Source organism: Esox lucius, chromosome 10, assembly GCF_011004845.1.
Source record: "Esox lucius isolate fEsoLuc1 chromosome 10, fEsoLuc1.pri, whole genome shotgun sequence".
NCBI lineage: Eukaryota > Metazoa > Chordata > Actinopteri > Esociformes > Esocidae > Esox > Esox lucius.
Window position 1 is genome coordinate 29585404 of NC_047578.1, and position 24283 is coordinate 29609686.

A 24283-nucleotide genomic window follows, 5' to 3' on the forward strand; every position below is an offset into this window, starting at 1 on the left:
GATAGGTCAGGTTCTCTTGTGTGTTGGGGTCAAAAAAGCCCTTGGTGTCATCGTCAGGATCTTCGAGGACCTTGTTCATTTCCTCATCAAAGTATCCTCTCTGGTAGGCAACCTCCACAGGCACTCTGTGACTGTACACCGGATCAATGATACCACCGGTTGCAATCTGAGCCTCAAGAAGGCGAATTCCATGGTCTTTAACAATAAGGTCCTTTTTCAAAGCCTGGAACAAGCTGATGGTGTTTCCTGTGTATGGATCTTTGTACCCAGTAACTGCCCTCTCTGCTGAAAGCAGTTTGTTCTTCCACTCGCTCCCAACCAGACCTTGAGCTGCTGCCTCTTCTACAGAGAGCTTCTTGTTCTTCACTGGGTCAATGACAAATCCTGTGGCAGCCTGAGCCTCCAGCAATACCAGAGAGGTTCCAGGAGTCAGAAGACCTTTGGATTTGGCCTCATAAATGCTCATGGTTTGTTTGGAGGATGGAACATATATACCTGCAATGCAGTTTGATCCCTCCAAGTACTTGCGTACTGAGTCCATTTCACTCACTTGAGTCACTGTGACTTTTCCGGCATTGAGATCTTCATAGAGTTTCTTGTCAATAATTTTTGATTCAAGCAGTTCTCCAGCAGTGACATTCTTCCTGATACCATGAAAGGCTGTTTCTGTGGTAATTGTGGTAATTGTCTTTGTTTCAGACTTTGTCTCGGGTTGTGTGCATGTGGTAACAGGACTTGTTGTAGGGCTGGTCTTTTGCTGAATGATTGACAGTAAAATCTCCATGAAGCGTTGAATAGTGATTGCTCCAGATTTATACTGCTGCACAATCTCTCTCCTTTCCTCCTCTGTGATGTATTTTGAGTAGAGGAGATCCCAAAGAGACACTGTCTGTCCTTGGAATTTGCCTCCGGCCTTAGTTGTTGTCATGGACTTCAGAATGGTCTTGGTTTGCTCATCGATGAAGAAGTAAAACTCTCCTTTCTTGACAATAACAAGTAAACTAAGACCAGTATCTGGGTCCCTCACACACCTCTCCACAAGCTGCAGGTAGGTCAGGTTCTCTTGTGTGTTGGGGTCAAAAAAGCCCTTGGTGTCATCGTCAGGATCTTCGAGGACCTTGTTCATTTCCTCATCAAAGTATCCTCTCTGGTAGGCAACCTCCACAGGCACTCTGTGACTGTACACCGGATCAATGATACCACCGGTTGCAATCTGAGCCTCAAGAAGGCGAATTCCATGGTCTTTAACAATAAGGTCCTTTTTCAAAGCCTGGAACAAGCTGATGGTGTTTCCTGTGTATGGATCTTTGTACCCAGTAACTGCCCTCTCTGCTGAAAGCAGTTTGTTCTTCCACTCGCTCCCAACCAGACCTTGAGCTGCTGCCTCTTCTACAGAGAGCTTCTTGTTCTTCACTGGGTCAATGACAAATCCTGTGGCAGCCTGAGCCTCCAGCAATACCAGAGAGGTTCCAGGAGTCAGAAGACCTTTGGATTTGGCTTGGTGGATGCTCATTATCTCCTTGGTTGATTCAATTCTTACTCCTGCAATGCAGTTTGTTGACCCCAAATACTTTTGAATTGATTCCATTTTGTTAACAGTTTCTTCAGTAACCTCTCCATGAATAATTTGAGAGAAAAGTTCCTTTGAGATTATTTTTGACTCATACAGCTCACTAGCTGAAACCTGCTTCCTAAGACCTTTGAAGCTTTTTTGTTTTGAAGTCACTTCTTCTATTATTGTGATTACTATTTCTATTATCTCTTCCATTGTTAAAGCACTTGTCTTGTATTGCTTGAAGAGCTGCTCTCTTTTTAATTTTGAAATGTACTCAGAGAGTAACACATCCCATAGTGATGCCTTTTTCCCTTCAAATCTACCTACATTGATGACTACAGTTTTGTCTTTGAACGCTTGCTCTGTTTGACCATCTGTATGAAAGTTACATCCATTTTCTCCATGTATTGTTAAAAGTAAAAGTCCTGTTTGAGAATCCTTTTCACACCTTTGTATTAGCTGAAGGTATGTAATATTTTCTTTTGTGTTGGGGTCAAAGAATCCTTTTGTGTCATTGGACATTATTTCATTTGTTTCTTCATCTAAGTAGCCCTTTTGCTTTGCAACATGAACAGGGATCCTGTGGCTGTTGACTGGATCAATTATTCCACCTGTTGCAATTTGAGCTTCTAACAGACGTATCCCATGACTTTTCTCAATCAGTTCTTTTTTCATGGCTTCAAATAATGATATGGTTGCATCAGTGTATGGATCTAGATAACCAGTGACAGCTCGTTCAGCTGAGAGCAGTTTTTCATGTATTTCTAGTCCAATCAGTTGTTCTTTTGCAGCATCATCAACAGTTAGATATTTGTTTTTGATTGGGTCAATGACAAATCCTGTTGCAGCCTGAGCCTCAAGCAGTGCAATTGCAGTACCAGGTGTAAGCAAACCTATGGTCATTGCCTCATAAATGCTCATAATTTTTTTGGATGTAAGAATCTGGATGCCAGCAACACTTCCTGTACCCCTTAGAAATTGTTTAACTGATTCTAGTTGGGTCACCTGTTCAATAGTTTCTTTTCCTTCCTCCAGTCTCTTGAAGGTACTTGTGTCAATTATGTTTGATTCCAATAGTTGTTGTGCAGTGACAGGCTTTCTCAGACCCATTGTTGTTTTCTGAGTTTTGTTTTTCTCAATTTTTGTCATGGTGGAAATTACCAAATTCATGAATATTTCAATGGTGATCTTCTTTGTTCTGTAATTATCAAGGAATTGGAGTCTTTGTTCATCAGTGAAGTATCCAGAGTGAATTAATTCCCAAAGAGAAACCGACATTCCTGAGTATTGCCCCACTGACATGTCAATAGTTGTCTTTTCAAATTCTTGTTTTATTTCTGCATCTGAATAAATTGTCTTGGTTTTCTCCTGTGTTTTCTCCATTAGTGGCAAAAGGAATAAACCTGTCTCTGGGTCTTTTATACACTGTTCCATCATTTCCATGTAGGTCAAGTTTGCTTGTGTCCTTGGGTCAAAGAAACCCTTGGTATCATCACTGGGATTGGTCAGAATCTGATTAAGCTCAGCATCAAAGTATCCTTCTCTGTATGCAACTTCAAGGGGCAAATGAATACACTTCAGGTGATCAATGATGCCGCCTGTTGCAATTTGGGCTTCAAGTAAACGAATACCATGCTGCTGCACAATCAGATCTTTTTTCATGGCTTGGAAGAGTGAGATCTTTTTACCAGTGTAGGGGTCTGTATAGCCAATTACTGCCTTCTCTGCTGACAGCAGCTTTTCGTACAGTTCTGGGCCAATTATTTCATCTTTCAGAGCCTGGTCCACTGTCAGCTTAAGGTTCTGAACAGGGTCAATGATGAAGCCTGTAGCAGCTTGAGCTTCCAGAAGAGACAGGGCAGTACCAGGGGTCAACATTCCCTTTTTCTTGGCCTCATAGATGCTCATTTTTTGATTGGATTGTTGAAGTACCACCCCGGCAACACAGCTGTTTCCCCTCAGATAAGATCTCACTGTGTCTATACTAATTATATCCTTGTTGGTCAGTTTCCCCTCAATCAAACTTTGATATGTCTTTTCATCCACAATTTCTAACTTCAAAAGGTCTACAATGGAAACATTCCCCCTTAGACCTTGAAAGTTAAGACCAGCTTGCTGATTTATCTCTTTGTGTTCAATGATTTCTAAGACAACTGACACAATTTCCTCGATTGTGATCATCTTTGACTTGTACAACTTGAATAGTTCCTGCCTTTTGTCTTCACACAGATATTCAGAGTTGATAAGATCCCAGAGTGTTACTTGCTTGAAACTGAACCTGCCATATTTAACTCTAACATTTGTAGCTTGGAAGGTCTCCTTTATGTGATCTTGAATAATAACTCTGTTACTTTTGTCTTTGAGGGGCAGGAGACAAAGGCCTGTGCTGGGATCAGTAACACACCTGGCCATGAGCTGCATGTATGTAAGATTCTCATAAGTGTTGGGGTCAAAGAATCCTTTAGTGTCATCACTGGGATCATCAAGAATGTTATTCATTTCCTCATTGAAGTATCCCCTTTTGTAAGCTATATGGACAGGAATACGATGGCTGTTAACAGGATCAATGATCCCTCCAGTGGCGATCTGTGCTTCCAGCAGACGAATTCCATGGTCTTTCAAGATGAGGTCTTTCTGCATAGCTTGAAACAGGGAGATGGTTTTGCCGGTGTATGGATCTTTGTAACCAGTCACTGCTTTCTCTGCTGATTTCAGCTTTTCAGTAAGCTCAGGCCCCAGAATGTTTGCTTTCACCGCCTCATTAACTGAAAACTTTCTATTGGCAATAGGGTCAATGATGAATCCTGTTGCTGCTTGAGCTTCCAGTAGAATCAGTGCAGTTCCAGGCATCAGTTTTCCCTTTCGTTTTGCTTGGTATATTGTCATTATCTGAGAATCAGGAAGCAAAACACCTGCAATGCTTTCTTTTCCTTGTAAGTACATATGAACTGTTTCATCCTCTGTGATCTCCTTCACTGTTGTCTTCCCCTCATTGAGTTCCTCCAGGACTTTCTCGCTAATTATATCTGCTTCCATTAGCTGCTTTGCTGTCACAGTCTCACGGATTCCTTTGAAGATGACCATAGTTGTTTTTAATGATTGCTCTATAACCCCCATAATTTTTTTCATGAGCATCGTCATTGTAAGGTGTCCTTGTGTGTATTGATGAATTATGTCTTGCCTCAGATGTTCGTCAAAGTATTCTGACATCAGCAATTCCCAAAGGGAAACAGACATTCCCATGTACTTTCCACAAGAAACCCTCACTGTGACTTCTTTGAAGTTAAGTTTGGTCTGATAGTTGATAAAACTATGATTTTGCCCATCAGACTGTCCCAGAAGGGGAAGCAGGCAGAGTCCAGTGGCTGGATCGATGACGCATCTTTCCATCAACTGAAGATATGTCAGATTTTCCTTTGTGTTTGGATCAAAGAATCCTTTTGTGTCATCTCCTGAGTCTTCAAGTATTGCATTCATGTCTTTATCAAAAAAACCACGATTGTAAGCCACATCCACAGGAAGTCTGTGACTGTTGATTGGGTCAATTATTCCTCCTGTAGCAATCTGAGCTTCCAGTAAGCGAATCCCATGCTCCTTAACAATTAAGTATTTTGAAAGTGCCTGAAACAGGGATATTGTTTTACTTGTGTAGGGGTCTTTGTATCCTGTGACTCCCCGCTCAGCTGAGAGCAATTTGGCATGATATTCAGGGCCCACCAGTTTGTTTTTGATAGCCTCATCCACACTGAATTTCTTGTTTAGAACAGGGTCAATCATGAATCCAGTTGCAGCTTGTGCCTCAAGAAGAATCAAAGCTGTTCCAGGCATAAGAATTCCCTGCTTCATTGCTTGATAGATGCTCATTCTTTGATTGGACGAAAGAATAGCTACTCCAGCGATACTCCCTTTCCCTTCTAGGTACTCTTTGACTGTTTCCATGAGCATCACATCCTGAGTGGTTGTTTTGCCTTTCTGTAAGTCGTTATAGGTCTCTGCGTCAATAATTTTTGACTTCAGGAGCTCAGTGGAGGACACCCCCCTGCGCAGGCCTTTGAAGGTAATTTGGATGGGAAGCAGCCGAAAGTTAGTGTCAGAATCTATTATGCATTGGTCAATCAGATTTGGGTAGTTGAGATTTTTTTGTGAGTTTGGATCATAGAACACTTTCAGCTCCTCAATCTGGTCAGTAAGTAAATCCTTGTCATAGTGTCCCTTCTCAATTGCTATATCCACTGAAATATATTTCCTTTCAACAGGGTCAAACACGCCTTTTGTGGATATTTGAGCCTCAAGCAGCCGGAATCCATAATCTTTTGGAATTACATCTTTTTGTATGGCTTTGAACAGAGATATTTTTTCATTGGTATATGGATCTGTGTAACCATTAATGGCTCTTTCTGCAACAAGAAGTTTTTCTCTCATCTCAGGTCCAACAATTCCTTCCTTGACAGCTTCTTCTACTGAAAGGTTCTTCTTGTTGATCAGGTCTGCAATTCCCTCTGTGGCAGCCTGGGCTTCCAACAAGGCCAATGCTGTGCCTGGCTCCAGTAGACGTTTCTTCATGGCTTGATATATTGTCAACTTCTCATTAGTCATCTCCAAGAAGACTCCAGCCACTGCGCCACTACCTTGTTCATGGTCATTTGCCTTCCCTTCCAAATCTTTACTGATTGACTCCATCTTGGCTTTTAAACCTGTGTAAAAACAAAGAGAATATTTAAATATTAAGTATGAATCTGAAGGACTTACAAATCAAAGCTTTTTGTTGATTAAGTTAAATCCTCAATAACACTGAAATTATATTTTACTGAAAACTGTTCTTTAATAGCAGGCTACTGATATCACTTTCAAACCAAACATAAAGCCACCACATTCAGCATGTGGAACACCATACTAATATTGTGTTTGACCCCCTTTCGCCTTCAGAACTGCCTTAATTCTACGTGGCATTGATTCAACAAGGTGCTGAAAGCATTCTTTAGAAATGTTGGCCCATATTGATAGGATAGCATCTTGCAGTTGATGGAGATTTGTAGGATGCACATCCAAGGCACGGAGCTCCCGTTCCACCACATCCCAAAGATGCTCTATTGGGTTGAGATCTGGTGACTGTGGGGGCCATTTCAGTACAGTGAACTCATTGTCATGTTCAAGAAACCAATTTGAAATGATTCGAGCTTTGTGACATGGTGCATTATCCTGCTAGAAGTAGCCGTCAGAGGATGGGTACATGGTGGTCATAAAGGAATGGACATGGTCAGAAACTATGCTCAGGTAGGCCGTGGAATTTAAACGATGCCCAATTGGCACTAAGGGGGCTAAAGTGTGCCAAGAAAACATCCCCCACACCATTACACCACCACCAGCAGCCTGCACAGTGGTAACAAGGCATGATGGATCCATGTTCTCATTCTGTTTACGCCAAATTCTGACTCTACCATCTGAATGTCTCAACAGAAATCGAGACTCATCAGACCAGGCAACATTCTTCCAGTCTTCAACTGTCCAATTTTGGTGAGCTCGTGCAAATTGTAGCCTCTTTTTCCTATTTGTAGTGGAGATGAGTGGTACCCGGTGGGGTCTTCTGCTGTTGTAGCCCATCCGCCTCAAGGTTGTGCGTGTTGTGGCTTCACAAATGCTTTGCTGCATACCTCGGTTGTAATGAGTGGTTATTTCAGTCAAAGTTGCTCTTCTATCAGCTTGAATCAGTCGGCCCATTCTCCTCTGACCTCTAGCATCAACAAGGCATTTTTGCCCACAGGACTGCCACATACTGGATGTTTTTCCCTTTTCACACCATTCTTTGTAAACCCTAGAAATTCCCAGTAACTGAGCAGATTGTGAAATACTCAGACCGGCCCGTCTGGCACCAACAACCATGCCACGCTCAGAATTGCTTAAATCACCTTTCTTTCCCATTCTGACATTCAGTTTGGAGTTCAGGAGATTGTCTTGACCAGGACCACACCCCTAAATGCATTGAAGCAACTGCCATGTGATTGGTTGATTAGATAATTGCATTAATGAGAAATTGAACAGGAGTTCCTAATAATCCTTTAGGTGAGTGTATATACTTTATATATATATACTTTTGCATACCGTAGGAGAATTGGTAATATATGTACCATTTGTAAAGAAAACATGAATGAGCAGGCAAAACACATCTTTTAATTCTTATGGGATTCACATTCAACTGTAGGTCATAACAGAATGGTACAATCATAAAACAAAGCATGGCAACAAAGAAAAAAAGTATCTGACCCCTGTTCAAAAGTCTGCATACCCTTTGTTCTTAATACTGTTTATTGCCCCCTTTAGCATCAATGACAGCGTACAGTCTTTTGTCATAGTTGTCTATGAGGCCCAAAATTCTTGCAGGTGGTATAGCTGCCCATTCGTCTTGGCAAAATGCCTACAGGTCATGCAAAGTCTTTGGTCGTCTTGTATGAACCGCACAGTTGAGATCTCCCCAGAGTGGCTCTATGATATTAAGGTCAGGAGACTGTGATGGGCACTCCAGAACCTTCACCTTTTTCTGCTGTAACCACTGGAGGGTCACCTTGGCCTTTTGCTTAGGGTCAATGTCGTGCTGGAAAGTCCAAGAGCGTCCCTTGCGCAGCATCTGTGCAGAAGAAGGCAAATTGTCTACCAGTATTTTCTGATAACATGCTTGCCATCAATATTCACAAGATTCCCTGTGCCTTTAAAACTCACACACCCCAAAAATATCAGTGAGCCACCATCGTGCTTCACAGTGGGGATGGTATTCTGTTCACTATAAGCCTTGTTGACCCCTCTGCAAACTTAGCGCTTGTGGTTGTGACCATAAAGCTCTATTTTGGTCTCATCACTCCAAATTGCAGTGTGCCAGAAGCTGTGAGGGGTGTCAAGTTGTTGTCGGGCATATTGTAACAGGGATTATTTGTGGCATTGGTGCAGTAAAGGCTTCTTTCTGGCAACTCAACCATGCAGCTCATTTTTGTTCAAGTATCGTCGTATTGTGCTCCTTGAAACAACCACACTGTCTTTTTCCAGAGCAACCTGTATTTCTCTGGAGGTTACCTGTGGGTTTTTCTTTGTATCCCTAACAATGCTTCTGACAGTTTTGGCTGAAATCTTTCTTGGTCTACCTACCCTTGGCTTGGTAATTTTCCACTTCTTAAGGGATGGAACAGTACTGACTGGCATTTGGATATCTTTTTATATCCTTTTCCATTTTTATAAAGTTCCATTACCTTGTTATGCAGGTCTTTTGACAGTTATTTTCTGCTCCCTATGGCTCAGTATCTAGCCAGCTCAGTGCATCATTGTGAGAGCTAACAAACTAATTTACTATTTATACACAGACACTAATTGCAATTCAGAAAGCCACAGGTGTGGGAAATTCACCTTTAATTGCCATTTTCATCTTTGTGTATCACCTAGTGTGTCTTAACAAGACCAAACATTCAAGGGTATGTAAACTTTTTATCATTTGGGTGATTTCGGTTATCATTACGATTTAAAAAGGAGACAAACAACTATGTGATAATAAATGGCTTCATATGATCACTATCCTTGAATAAAAAATAAATAAATTGCATGATCAGTCTTTCTAAATCAATGCCAAAATTTCACAATTTCTACCAGGGTACAGTATGTAAACTTATGAGCATAACTGTATAGAAGGTTTTCAAAAAGAATGATGGTAATTTGTTTTCAGCAATTGATCACTACTAAAGTACTTCCTCTACAGCTATATACAGTGGGGCAAAAACTTGCGCTACTTGGTGGCGTTGGATGCACCGATACATAACATCCCTGAGGTTCTCAATAGGATTCTGTTCTGGGGAATGTGAGGGCCAGTCAATGGCATCAATAACTTTTTCAATAACGTATCCAAGAACATCCCACATAAGGCCGGGCATTGTCCTGCACCAGAAGGAATCCAGGCCCCACTGCACCAGTATATGGTCTGACGATGGGTTTAAGGATTTCATTCTGGTAAATAAGAGCAGTCAGGGTACCACTGGCTAGAACATCTGTGCAGGTCTGTGTGACCCTCTTACGATATGCCTTCCCTGAACATTGCTGACCCACCGCCAAACTGATCATACTGGATGATGTTGCTGTCCGCATAACGTTCATCACGGCGTCCCCAGACTTTTTCAGGTCTGACAAATGTGCTCAGTGTGAACATGCTCTCATCTGTGAAGAGAACAGGCCACTGATGGTGGACCTACCAATTCTCTGGCTAATGCCAATCGAGCTCCACAGTGTTGAGCTGTGAGCACATGTCCTACTAGTGGGCCATGTGATGGTAATTCTATCGATGGACACTCTTAAATAAGGAAGTACAGAGACGAAATTCTCTAAGCACAAGTTAACCATTTTAATATTATTTGCAAATAAGAGAGACGCGTCAAACGCCTACCAACATAATCGTCCGAGGAGTCTCTGACTCAATATAGCTCATTCAACAGTATATATCACATGCAAAAAGGGGTGTGGTAAGTTGTTAGCCATCTGTCTTGTGTCACATAGGTTTTACCCAAAGGGCGGGCTGTCCTCCCACTTTATCCTTCCTGCCATAATGTTTACTGTTGTGTTTACCAAAAGGGGCATGCTATCCTCCCCCACATGGGTAACCTTTTCAACTGTAGAAGACTCACAGCATCTGGACAAACAACATGATAGGCAGATTTACGATTAACCCTATAATCTACTGGTGCCGGTCAAGGATGCCCCCCTAGGACAAATACCAGAACCCCTCTCTCACGCTCCTCTATCTATCTAAACATGGGTACTCAGTACTTTAACTAGTAACTCATTCATACATGCATAGGACCAAGAATACATCAGTTCAAGAATTTCCACAACAACCTCGGGCCCTCATGCCAATACACATGAAATCTGTTTCTGACAGTTTGATCAGAAACATGCACACCAGTAGCCCGCTGGCGCTCATTTTGTAGGGCTCAGGCAGTGTTCCTTCTGTTCCTCCTCACACAAAAGAGTAGATACTGGTCCTGCTGCTGGGTTGATGCCCTTCTAAGGCCCTGTCCAGCTCTCCTCATTTAATGGCCCGTGTCCTGGCATCTCCTGCATGCTCTTGACTGTACTGGGAGACACAGCAAACCTTCTTGTGACAGCACGTATGGATGTGCCATCCTGGAAGAGCAGGACTGCCTGTGCAACCTGAATGGGCTGCAGGTACCACCTCATGCTACCAGTAGTGACAAGGACACTAGCAAAACCCAAAACTAGAGAAGAATCCGTCAGGAAAGTTAAGCAAAGAGCAATTGTCTGTGGCCACCACCTACAAAACCATTCCTTTTTTGGGGATTGTCTTGCTGTTTCCTCTCCAGTGCACCTGTTGTCACTTTCATTTGACCAAAACAGGTGACATTGATTCACAATCACTTATGCTTTGTGAATCAGTATTGACTTAGTGTTATACTGTGATGATTATGAGTTCCTTTAATTATTTTGAGCAGTGTATTAAAGAGGCAGTAATCCTTAGACTGCATTTTTTTGTACCTCGCTCAAACTGTGATGTCCTTAATCAAGATGCCGCTTGGGTGAACCAATCACAAAGTTTAAGAGATTATGTAACAAACCAATGGACACTTACAGAGCTTGAGATTTTCTCCCATGAGATGGGAGAACCTGCCAGAATGATAGCCATTTCTGCAGCACTCCATTAATCAGGTCTTTATGGTTGAGTGGCTAGAAGGAAGCCATTCCTTAGTAAATTGTATATGACATGCTGTCTGAAGAGATTATCTTGTCTGATGAGACAAAAATCCAACAGTTAGGCTTCAATACCATATGCTATGTCTGGCGAATACAAGGTACTGCTTATCATCTGACAAACACCATCCTTACGGTAAAAAATGGTGGTGGGAGAATCTTGTGATGGTGACTGGGAGACAGTTTAGGATTCAGAGAAAGATGAACAGAGCAAAATAAGTCCTTCAAGAAAACTTGATTCAGAGCTCACAGGACCTCAGACCAGACATGTATTTAAGTTACTTCTATAATGCTGCATCTTTGTGTACAAGGCTAATTTCTCATGAGGAAAAAAAAGCCTCAGGAACCCATGCAATCCCCCATCTTGGATTTTTCTGTACAGTGGAAATTTGCCAAAACCTACTAAATATTTCAACTTTTGCAAAGTCAGATTCACATGCCCTTTGGCACACAGGTGGTCATAGATAAATATTAATGTCTGCATTGCTTTATGGAACAATAACCTATACAGTTCATATTCATTGTGCCTGCTTACACTACCCCATATAACATCATGTGCATTTGTTTGCTGATATCTCAAAAGACAGCGAAACGGCAGCTGACAGAAATCTGACAATTTTCAATACGAGCTAATGCTAATAAATGCCTTTAAAACTCTTCTTCTCCTGAACAATACATCAGATTTATTTGCCAGTAATTTTCCAGATGCCAAGCCGTACTTCAGAACAGGGCTGATAATGAAACTAGTTTTTATGTCTATAGATGACTGAATTATGACTTCACAATGTTAGCCCTTTATGCTAACTCTAATGACTACTATAAAAATTACTTGAAAATCAACCGGTAATCCAATTGACCTCACTGTTGGTGTACATGTGTCACATATGTGCCTCCCTATAGGGTTGTAAGGAATAAGAGATATATTACAAGATGGTGGACAAAATGTCTGACCAGTGTAAAATTTATGGATGCATGAACTTATGGATGCATGAACTATAGCACAATGAAAATACAGACCAGGGATATTATTCACAAAGACAGCCGACGCGATTCCTCACAAGGGGCATCACATGAATTTTTTCCAAAATTATGCCAATTCCACTCTGAAATTAACTCTTTATGCTTACTCTAATGACCACTATAAAATTGCCTTAAAATCCATTGCCAGTGTTTTTGTCTGTGGCCTTAGAGAGTTACTGTTCAGTGAGAAGTTTGTATGACCATACACATACATATATGATTGTCCCCTGCCAGATTATTTGCCTATGCTTACACTATTGATCAACTTCTATAGGGTATCTGTCTATCTCAATGTATATTACACCAGCAGCACTTTCTTAGCCAACCACTCCATTTGCTCGAGTGAAAGACTATAACTGAATTTTGCCAAAGGGAATTGTCTTATCACAAAAAACCTAGACGTTGTGATGTGGAACATTGTTTTTGAGAATTACGCACTAGATTATAGAGAATCCAAATACAGGTGCTGGTCATAAAATTTGAATATCATCAAAAAGTTGATTCATTTCATTAATTCCATTCAAAAAGTGAAACTTGTATATTATATTCATTCATTAAACACAGACTGATATATTTCAAATGTTTATTTATTTTAATTATGATGATTATAACTGACAACTAATGAAAATCCCAAATTCAGTATCTCTGAAAATTTGAATATTACTTAAGACCAATACCAAAAAAAAGATTTTTAGAAATGTCGGCCAACTGAAAAGTATGAACATGAAAAGTATGAGCATGTACAGCACTCAATACTTAGTTGGGGCTCCTTTTGCCTGAATTACTGCAGCAATGCGGCGTGGCATGGAGTCGATCAGTCTGTGGCACTGCTCAGGTGTTATGAGAGCCCAGGTTGCTCTGATAGTGGCCTTCAGCTCTTCTGCATTGTTGGGTCTGGCGTATCGCTTCTTCCTCTTCACAATACCCCATAGATTTTCTGTAGGGTTAAGGTCAGACGAGTTTACTGGCCAATTAAGAACAGGGATACCATGGTCCTTAAACCAGGTACTGGTAGCTTTGGCACTGTGTGCAGGTGCCAAGTCCTGTTGGAAAATGAAATCTGCATCTCCATAAAGTTGGTCAGCAGCAGGAAGCATAAAGTGCTCTAAAACTTCCTGGTAGACTGCTGCGTTGACCTTGGACCTCAGAAAACACAGTGGACCAACACCAGCAGATGACATGGCACCCCAAACCATCACTGACTGTGGAAACTTTACACTGGACTTCAACCAATGTGGATTCTGTGCCTCTCCTCTCTTCCTCCAGACTCTGGGACCTTGATTTCCAAAGGAAATGCAAAATGTACTTTCATCAGAGAACATAACTCAGCAGCAGTCCAGTCCTTTTTGTCTTTAGCCCAGGCGAGACGCTTCTGACACTGTGTCTTGTTCAAGAGTGGCTTGACACAAGGAATGCAACAGCTGAAACCCATGTCTTGCATACGTCTGTGCGTGGTGGTTCTTGAAGCACTGACTCCAGCTGCAGTCCACTCTTTGTGAATCTCCCCCACATTTTTGAATGGGTTTTGTTTCACAATCCTCTCCAGTAGGGGTGTGCAAAGCAGCCAGTATTTGTATCTTTATTTGTATATAATATATAATATCCCGATCAAACTCCGCTTCCTGAAAGTTATAAATTGCCTTTGGAACCCACTTAAGGTACAAAAATCTATTTAACAAAATTGTGACGCAGTTAAGTTTTTTCGCTCAGCCGAGCACTCTCTGTTGCTGTGTGGAGAATGGAGATGTGTGGAGCAGCCTGTGTCAGTTACCGCTTTTATTCTTTTCATCCGGGCATGTACTGTGGTCTCATGAGAAAACGCAGCTTTTTGATATAACGGTTTTCTTGTTCCCGAATACAAATATTTTTTTAAGTATTTGTTTGAAATAAGTATTTGTAAAAAAAAATTTTTTGTGCCTTTCCGAATACCGTATTCGGGTTCGGCTCCACCCCTACTCTCCAGGGTGTGGTTATCCCTATTGCTTGTACACTTTTTTCTACCACATCTTTTCCTTCCCTTTGCCTCTCTATTAATGTGCTTGGACACAGAGCTATGTGAACAGCCAGCTTCTTTAGCAATGATCTTTTGTGTCTTGCCCTCCTTGTGCAAGGTGTCAATGGTCGTCTTTTGGACAGCTGTCAAGTCAGCAGTCTTCCCCATGATTGTGTTGCCTACAGAACTAGACTGAGAGACCATTTAAAGGCCTTTGCAGGTGTTTTGGGTTAATTAGCTGATTAGAGTGTGGCACCAGGTATCTTCAATATTGAACCTTTTCACAATATTCAAATTTTCTGAGATACTGAATTTGGGGTTTTCATTAGTTGTCAGTTATAATCATCACAATTAAAAGAAATAAACACTTGAAATATATCAGTATGTGTGGAATGAGGTGGAACATGGCATTCGAGAGTTACTCACTAGGGTATAAAGAACCCATATAAAGTGTCATTTCATGGAGGAAAATAGAGGGTATAGCCAGCAGCACTTTTTTAGACACCTACTACATTGGCTCTAGTGCAAGACTCTATGGCTGAATTTGGCCTATACAAATGATCTTATAAGAAAAGTAGACATTGTGAGGTAGAACATGACATTTGAAAATTACTCACTAGGATATAAAGAATCCATATAAAGTGTCAATTCATGGGGGGAAAAAGGGTATAGTCAGCAACACTTTCTTAGTCACCCACTCCATTGGCTCCAATTCAATACACTGTAAGCCTAACATAGCTATGCAACTTGCCTTATAACAAAAGTCTAGGTGTTGTGAAGTGGAACATGGATTTCAAGAATCACTCACTAGGATATAAAGAATCCATATAGTGTCAATTCATGGAGGAAGATATAGCGCATAGTTAGCAGCACATTCTTAATCACCCACTCCATTGGTTCCAGTGCAAGACTCTATACCTGAATTTGGCCTAGGCACATTTCTTTATAACATACAAATTAGACATTGTGGGGTGGAACACTGCCAACAAGAATTGCTCACTAGGGTATAAGGAATCCATATAAAGTGTCAATTCATGGGGGAAATTAGAGGGTTTAGCCAGCAGTACATACTTAGCCACTAACCATTGGCTTCAGTGCAAGCCGTTGCAAATTCCCTTATAATAAATTAACTACACATTGTGTGGTGTAACATGGCTTTCAAGATTTACTCAGCAGGGTATAAAAAATCCAAATAAAGTGTCCATTTGTGGGGGAAAATAGAGAGTATAGCAAGCAACACTTTCTTAGACACATACTCCATTGGCTCTAAAGAAAGACTCTATACCTGAATGTGGTCTGTGCAAATTGCCTTATAACAAAAAAACTAGACATTGTGAGGTAAAACATGACATTCGAGAATTACTCTCTAGGGTATAAAGAATCCATATAATGTTAATTCATTGGGGAAAATAGAAGGTATAGCCATCAGCACCTTTTGATCTCCCCACTCCATTGGTTCCTGTTCAATACCCTGCAAGCCAAATACGGTTATGCAAATTGCCTTATAACAGAAAAACTAGACTTGGTGATGTGGAACATGGCTTTCAAGAATTATTCACTAGGGTACAATGAATCAATATAAATAATTAGTGTCACAGTGTCTGACCATGTCTGGCCATTCCAGCTTGTAACTGCTGACCTATTTCACTATCCTTGCCATATAGGAGAACCCTGTCCCATCGTTGCTTGCAACTATATTTTTTACCATTATTTTAATGTATTTGAAGTCTTCATGTATGTACATCTGAGAATAATGTGTTTAATACACCAGTTACTTTGACGTAGACAATAGGCAAGTTGACAGCTTGCAGCTTGACTGTCTTCACCTGGCCTACCTGGATTTTGTTTAGTAAAGACGCTCAATATTGGGTTTGATTTATGGACGTTCTTTTGATCAGTTGGATTTATCGAGATGTTGTAACAGTTGCTAGACATTAATTATATTTTACATCTACAATCTTGTCAAGAGCCACACTAAACACAGGTGCATTTTTTAACACTACAGTACTTTTGAGACCGGCCCGGTGTCAGTTTAAGTTTAATGTAGAGATGATGTTAGTTGCAAAAGAAAAATTAGCCCCCTTGCTGATTTTATCTGCCCCCTCAGTCACTTTATACCGCAGCTGGGCCTGGTTTGGTTTGAGTTTATCAAGACTTCAAACTCCTGAGAAAACGTTGACATATTCCTCATAAGTAATTGGTTTCCCATGTTTAGCAATGCACTGTGCTACTTCATAGTTTCTTGAACACAATGATTTCCTTTTCATACCTGGAAAGCAAACATCTAGCAAGATGTTTCAACATTTTCACATTTCACCCAATCTGTCTCCCGTCGCTAGTCATAGTAACAGTAAATATGGAGTGGGGCATGTGTAGAGAATCAGCAAATCAGCATTCAGAACATTTGTGTGTGACACAGATCGTAGAGATGGAACTCCGTACATTGGTCAAATCCAGGAGACAGACAGTTTATATCTTTGGTCAGATTGTGCGCTGGCACCGGATCTGAAGCTGGACTAACGTCCGTCACTTAAGCAACCAGAACTGTCAATCAAATAATCTTGAGCTACATTAGCACAGGCTGTCTCTCTCTCTACCTGTTTGCAGACCGATCTCTTAAAAAGTACATTATGGTTCATTTGTAATGTGGCTTGACGCAATATTTCGTAGAAATTAAAGGCATGTTGCTACCCTACAATAAACAAAAGGAAGAAAAACAAGATGTGGGTACATCAATCTATAAAGTTTATTGTTGTCAGGAAAACAATATTAACATTCTAAGAATTCTCATGTCTGGAAGGATCAACCGAATCTAATGCGCCACTCTTTTTAAATGTCTGAAAGGTTATCAGTTGTCACTACAGACATGTTACTGAAGTGTTACTATGTCTGAAGAGTTTAACGGTAAGATTGCTATTTAAAATAATTCCTTGTAATAAAGGTGTTTAGGGTTCTTTGCAGGGCTGTGAACAGGCCTTTTGGCAGGCATGTGCTAAAACTGGAAAAATGGATCAAGTGATTTGCAGGCTCACATAGATAGACAGGGCACTATATAGCAAAGGGGCATGTGCACTGCACAGGTTGAGCCTTACCTGTGCTTGTGCCTGGTTCTGTGTCCTTTTGATAAATGTACCAAGAGTAGCAAAAGATAGGTAATACAAAGTATTGGAACAAGCATTACAATAATTTGTTTTTATCCCTATCTTTTGAGAAGATGGAGACTTAACCCTGAAATTCAGGAAACTGTAAAACCTATGTACACATCCTGATTAAAAAAACAAATATTTTATCAATTTCAATCCCTGAGTCATATTATTCTGTTAAGTGACACAATTCTCTCCAAAAGAGTTAAGCATTCACTAGGAGTGCTATATACACTCACCTAAAGGATTATTAGGAACACCTGTTCAATTTCTCATTAATGCAATTATCTAATCAACCAATCACATGGCAGTTGCTTCAATGCATTTAGGGGTGTGGTCCTGGTCAAGACAATCTCCTGAATTCCAAACTGAATGTCAGAATGGGAAAGAAAGGTGATTTAAGCAATTTTGAGCATGGCATGGTTGTTGGTGCCAGACGGGCCGGTCTGAGTATTTCACAATCTGCTCAGTTACTGGGATTTGCACTCACAACCATTTCTAGGGTTTACAAAGAATGGTGTGAAAAGGGAAAAACATCCAGTATGCGGCAGTCCTGTGGGCGAAAATGCCTTGTTGATGCTAGAGGTCAGAGGAGAATGGGCCGACTGATTCATGCTGATAGAAGAGCAACTTTGACTGAAATAACCACTCATTACAATCGAGGTATGCAGCAAAGCATTTGTGAAGCCACAACACGCACAACCTTGAGGCGGATGGGCTACAACAGCAGAAGACCCCACCGGGTACCACTCATCTCCACTACAAATAGGAAAAAGAGGCTACAATTTGCACGAGCTCACCAAAATTGGACAGTTGAAGACTGAAAGAATGTTGCATGGTCTGATGAGTCTCGATTTCTGTTGAGACATTCAGATGGTAGAGTCAGAATTTGGCATAAACAGAATGAGAACATGGATCCGTCATGCCCTGTTACCACTGTGCAGGCTGGTGGTAGTGGTGTAATGGTGTGGGGGATGTTTTCTTGGCACACTTTAGGCCCCTTAGTGCCAATTGGGCATCGTTTAAATGCCATGGCCTACCTGAGCATTGTTTCTGACCATGTCCATCCCTTTATGACCACCATGTACCCATCCTCTGATGGCTACTTCCAGCAGGATAATGCACCATGTCACAAAGCTCGAATCATTTCAAATTGGTTTCTTGAACATGACAATGAGTTCACTGTACTGAAATGGCCCCCACAGTCACCAGATCTCAACCCAATAGAGCATGTTTGGGATGTAGTGGAACGGGAGCTTCGTGCCCTGGATGTGCATCCCACAAATCTCCATCAACTGCAAGATGCTATCCTATCAATATGGGCCAACATTTCTAAAGAATGCTTTCAGCACCTTGTTGAATCAATGCCGCGTAGAATTAAGACAGTTCTGAAGGCGAAAGGGGGTCAAACACAGTATTAGTATGGTGTTCCTAATAATCCTTTAGCTGCAACTGAAAGAATGCAGAAAAATGTATTTAAGGAGGACATTAATGGAATGCACAAATGTAATTATAGTCAGATCTAGATGTGCCTTAATGATAGAGCAGTGACACTGATAAGCCTTTTAACTTATGCCTTAATACAGTCTGCAATATTTTGCCAGCTTTCCTTACTGCTTTTGGCAGTAGCAACTGTGTTGATTTTATATAGTTTTATTCTTCATATTTCTCGAAAATGATTGTTTTCTCCTCTTGAATTAAATATGAAGCTGTGGTAGACTTGTCCATGTCTGCAATTGGTCATATGGTGCAAATACCGCCCCTTTTATGTAAATCCGCTCGTCGCTAGATTGGGAAAACCTAGGTTGATTTAATAAATTAATAACCACCGTCGTGACACAACTTATGCAGAATTATGGTTGTTAGGCTTAGTGAAGCCAGCTAATGAAAAGAAATTCTTGGCATGAATAACTTGCTTCGTAGTATATGCCTCATATGATCACAACATTTCACTATACTGTAGATTGTTATTAGCTTTAAAATAAGGACCCTCGCACTAGTAAGGACAAAGATTCAACAGGAGGCAGGCTGGCGTAGGCTGAATGGTGGATTTATTTATTTACACAGCAGTGGTGATGACAGTTATAAATGTAGGCTAAATATTTCTATATTTAAAAAGTAATTTTGACGTCATACACTCAGGTACCTCCCACCATTGAGGACACCAAGGTCAGGTCCTCTGTATTTTTTTGATGTTCTTTTTAGTGTTCTTTTTCATTAAAAGTAGTGAACTGCTAAAAATACATTGTAAAGCTAAAATTTTGCAGAATTCAAGATCCACACCTGTTTGCATGAATGCAGTCATGATGACTGTGTTTTGAAGTGATGCCAGGCAGAGACTTAGAGATCTTGGTTTCATAAAATCTTTCCTTTAGCAAAGATGTTTGCGCACAGGTCTTTCTTTGCCTTTGTTATTCCGGGAAGTAACTGCAGTAGTCAGTCTAGATATCTAAACTATGGTGATATGTCTTGTATTGTCTGAGCAAGCTCGCTTGGCTGCTGTGTAGCTGAAGTATCCACTGTATAGCTTTGAACCCAGCTATGTTAATTGAATACTTATTAGCTAATTTGATTTCCTAGTATCAAAGTGATTAGGACACAGCTATTTTTATCACACCTTACTCATTTAAAAATTAACAAAGCAAATTCTATATGATCAATGCACTGTATTTATGGAAATGTAATGTCTATTATTTATATTTATTATGATCTATTACCTATATAGTGTTTCTTTGTTTATTTAGATTTATGTTTGAGTGTTTTACGTTGTTGATGTGGTTTTGTCATCTTGCAATGAAATTCATTTGGCCAGTTTGTTATTGAAACCTGGTTAAATAAAACATTTAAAATTAACATTCACAAAAAGGAAGATATTGTTTATTTGATTGAACGTGTTCTTAATTTCATCAATTACAAGGGTTGAAATTTTATTTGGGAAAGACATTCCTTTACAGTGATTAATACTGAGTTTCCTTTCTTGAGTTACACAGAAGAAAATGGAAAGATACACCCAAGCTTTGGGAAGGCAAGATAAACAAAAGAGAGAAGGTGAGGTGATGGAGGAGGGAAATAGCAGACATTGTCGAGGACGATCAGTGGAAAAGGCCAAAACAATGATCTTGTTTGGAAGGAACTGCTTTTCTATGTCAATAGTGAGGCTAAGTGGTGTGCGAATTTGTGGAAAATTGTGGCCATTGGCACAGAGTGTATACAGTAGCCTATGTTTTTGACTTGCCAATAAATAAATCCATCCATCATCTACCGCTTATCCGGGGCCGGGTCGTGGGGGCAGCAGTCTAAGCAGAGATGCCCAGACTTCCCTGTCCCTAGACACTTCCTCCAGCTCTTCTGGGGGACACTGAGGCGTTCCCAGGCCAGCTGGGAGACATAGTCCTAGGTCTTCCCCGGGGTCTCCTCCTGGTGGGACGGGCCAGGAACACCTTCCCGGGAAGGCGTCCAGGAGGCATCCGGAACAGATGCCCAGGCCACCTCAGCTGACCTCTCTCGATGTGGAGGAGCAGCGGCTCTACTCTGAGCTCCTCCCGAGTGACCAAGCTTCTCACCCTATCTCTAAGGGATCGCCCAGCCACCCTGTGGAGAAAGCTCATTTCGGCCACCTGTATCCGGGATCTTGTCCTTTCAGTCATGACCCAAAGCTCATGACCATAGGTGAGAGTAGGGACGTAGACTGACCGGAAAATCGAGAGCTTCGCCTTGCGGCTCAGCTCATTCTTCACCACGACAGACCGATACATCGACCGCATTACTGCAGAAGCTGCACCGATCCGTCTGTCAATCTCCCGTTCCATCCTTCCCTCACTCGTGAACAAGACCCCTAGATGCTTAAACTCCTCCACTTGAAGTGGGCAAGCGACCCTTTTCCAACTGAGGACCATGGCCTCGGATTTGGAGGTATTGATTCTCATCCCCACTGCTTCACACTCGGCTGCAAACCGTCCCAGTGGATGCTGAAGGTCCTGGTTTGAAGGGGCCAACACTAACACTGAACCGGCGACAAAGTCCAACATTTACTGGGAACAAGTCTGACTTACTGCCAGCAATGCAGACCAAGCTCCTGCTTCGGTCTTACAGGGACCTGACAGCGCTTAGAAAAGGACCCAGGACCACATATTCCCGAAGCACTCTCCACAGGATGCCGCGAGGGACACAGTCGAATGCCTTCTCCAAATCCACAAAACAAATGTGGATTGGTTGGGCAAACTCCCATGAACCCTCCAACACCCCGTAGAGGGTATAGAGCTGGTCCAGTGTTCCACGGCCCTGACGAAAACCAAAAAGGTGCTGAAAACTTGAGGTACTCAGGGCGGATCTCATCCACCCCCGGTGCCTTGCCACCAAGGAGTTTCTTGACTACCTCTGTGACTTCAGCCCGGGTGATGGACGAGTCCACCTCTGAGCCCTCATCCTCTGCTTCCTCAATGGAAGACATGACGGCGGGATTGAGGAGATCCTCGAAGTACTCCTTCCACCGCCTGACGACATCCCCAGTTGAGGTCAACAGCTGCCCACCTCTACTGTAAACAGCATTGGTAGGGCACTGTTTCCCTCTCCTGAGGCGCCGGACGGTTTGCCAGAATCTCTTCGAGGCCAGCCGATAGTCCTTCTCCCTGGCCTCACCGAACTCCTCCCAGGTCCGAGTTTTTGCCTCCACAACCACTCGGGCTGCAGTCCGCTTGGCCTATCGGTACCCGTCAGCTGCCTCAGGAGTCCCACAAGCCAACCAGGCCTGATAGGACTCCTTCTTCAGCTTGACAGCATCCCTTACTTCCGGTGTCCACCACCGGGTTCGGGGATTGCCGCCTCGACAGGCACCAGAGACCTTACGGCCACAGCTCCGAGCGGCCGTTTCGACAATGGCGGTGGAGAACATGGTCCACTCGGACTCAATATCTCCAGCCTCCCTCGGGATCCAGTCGAAGCTCTGCCGGAGGTGGGAGTTAAAGATCTCTCTGACAGGAGACTCGGCCAGGCGTTCCCAGCAGACCCTTACAGTACGCTTGGGCCTGCCGAGTCTGTCCAGCTTCCTCCCCCGCCATCGGATCCAACTCACCACCAGGTGGTGATCAGTTGACAGCTCCGCCCTTCTCTTCACCCGAGTGTCCAAGACATACGGCCGCAGGTCAGATGAAACGACAACAAAGTCGATCATCGACCTGCGGCCTAAGGTGTCCTGGTGCCACGGGCACTGATGGACACCCTTAACGAACATGGTGTTCGTTATGGACAGACTGTGACTAGCACAGAAGTCCAATAACTGAACACCGCTCAGGTTCAGATCAGGGGGGCTGTTCCTCCCAATCATGGCCCTCCAGGTGTCACTGTCGTTGCCCACATGGGCGTTGTAGAACGATAGAGTCCCCAGTCGGAGCACTTTCCAGCACCCCTCCCAGAGACTCCAAGAAGGTCGGGTATTATGCACTGCCGTTCGGCCCATAGGCACAAACAACAGTGAGAGACCTATCCCCGACCCGTAGGCGCAGGGGAACGACCCTCTCGTTCACCGGGGTAAACACCAACACATGGCGGCAGAGCTGGGGAGCTATAAGCAAACCCACACCAACCCGTCGCCTCTCACCATGGGCAACTCCAGAGTGGTGAAGAGTCCATCCTCTCTCAAGGAGTGTGGTTCCAGAGCCCAAGCCGTGCGTAGAGGTGATCCTGACTTCCTCTAGTCGGAACCTCTCAACCTCCCGCACGATCTCAGGCTCCTTTCCTGCCAGCGAGGTGACGTTCCACGTCCCTAGAGGTAGTTTCCGTGTCCAGGGATCGGGTTGTCTAGGCCCCCGCCGTCGACTGCCGCCCGATCCTCTCCGCACTGGCCCCTTATGGTCCCTCCTGTGGTTGGTGAGCCCATAGGAAGGCGGCCCCACGTCGTTCCTTTGGGCTGAGCCCGGCTGGGCCCCATGGGGAAAGGCCCGGCCACCAGGCGCTCGCGTACGAGCCGCTCTTAGTCTGACCCATCGCCTAGGACCTGTTTGCCTTGGGAGACCCTACCAGGGGCATATAGCCCCAGACAACATAGCTCCTAGGGTCACTCAGGTACTCAAACCCCTCCACTATGTTAAGGTGGCAGTTCATGGAGGGGTTAAATAAATCCCAAATTGAAATTCTCTTTTAATGTCTCTCTATTGTGATGAACCTATCAATGTTTATCTTGTTTTTTTTAAATTTTAATCAAAATCATAAAAGCTATAAAGCATTTTAGATAATGTTGCATCAGGAGATCATCTCTTGAGGGGGGGTTGCCTTGAGTATTATTTCGGGAGATTTAGATATACTCTTGCATACATTGTATACACTGCGGTCAGATTTATTAGGCAAGTGAGTATTCTGATCGTATTATTATTTATATGCACATTTTCCAACTCCAAACCATATAAACTTGAGAAATAAGAAAAAAAGAAATAAGAATGAATGTATATCACTTCTTTTTACATGTAATGACGCAGAACGGCCACCAGATGGCAGCACGAGATCCCTACTGAAGTTTGGACTTCATCCTCGTACTATGTTGACAGAAGAACATTTTTATATCATATTTATAATACAAACTATGTATTACGGTTCAATACATCATATATACTGATGTACACCCTTGTAATCCCTATAGTCTTGTCTACACATTAGCCTTTCTAAGATGTCGTTGCCTGGTGAAAAGTTTTCTTCCTGCAGGCTGTGGTTTCCACAGCTCAACTATACACGGACAACCCAAACTAAACACGGAACGCTTCATGAAGGTGGCTATATAAAATATACCATTGAAACCGGACGATTATGGCGATTTGATTTTCATTAATATTCATGCAAATGAGCACAGAG

General features: G+C 42.4%; 1 protein-coding gene across 1 annotated transcript in view; it reads right to left on the reverse strand.

The window, feature by feature from the left end:
- eppk1 (epiplakin 1) overlaps nt 1–24283 on the reverse strand; it is a 43811-nt gene that overhangs the window by 16059 nt on the left and 3469 nt on the right. The window contains 1 exon segment of the mRNA XM_029122634.2: nt 2–6249. Coding sequence (XP_028978467.2) covers nt 2–6235 — 6234 coding nt within the window. The 5' untranslated portion in view covers nt 6236–6249.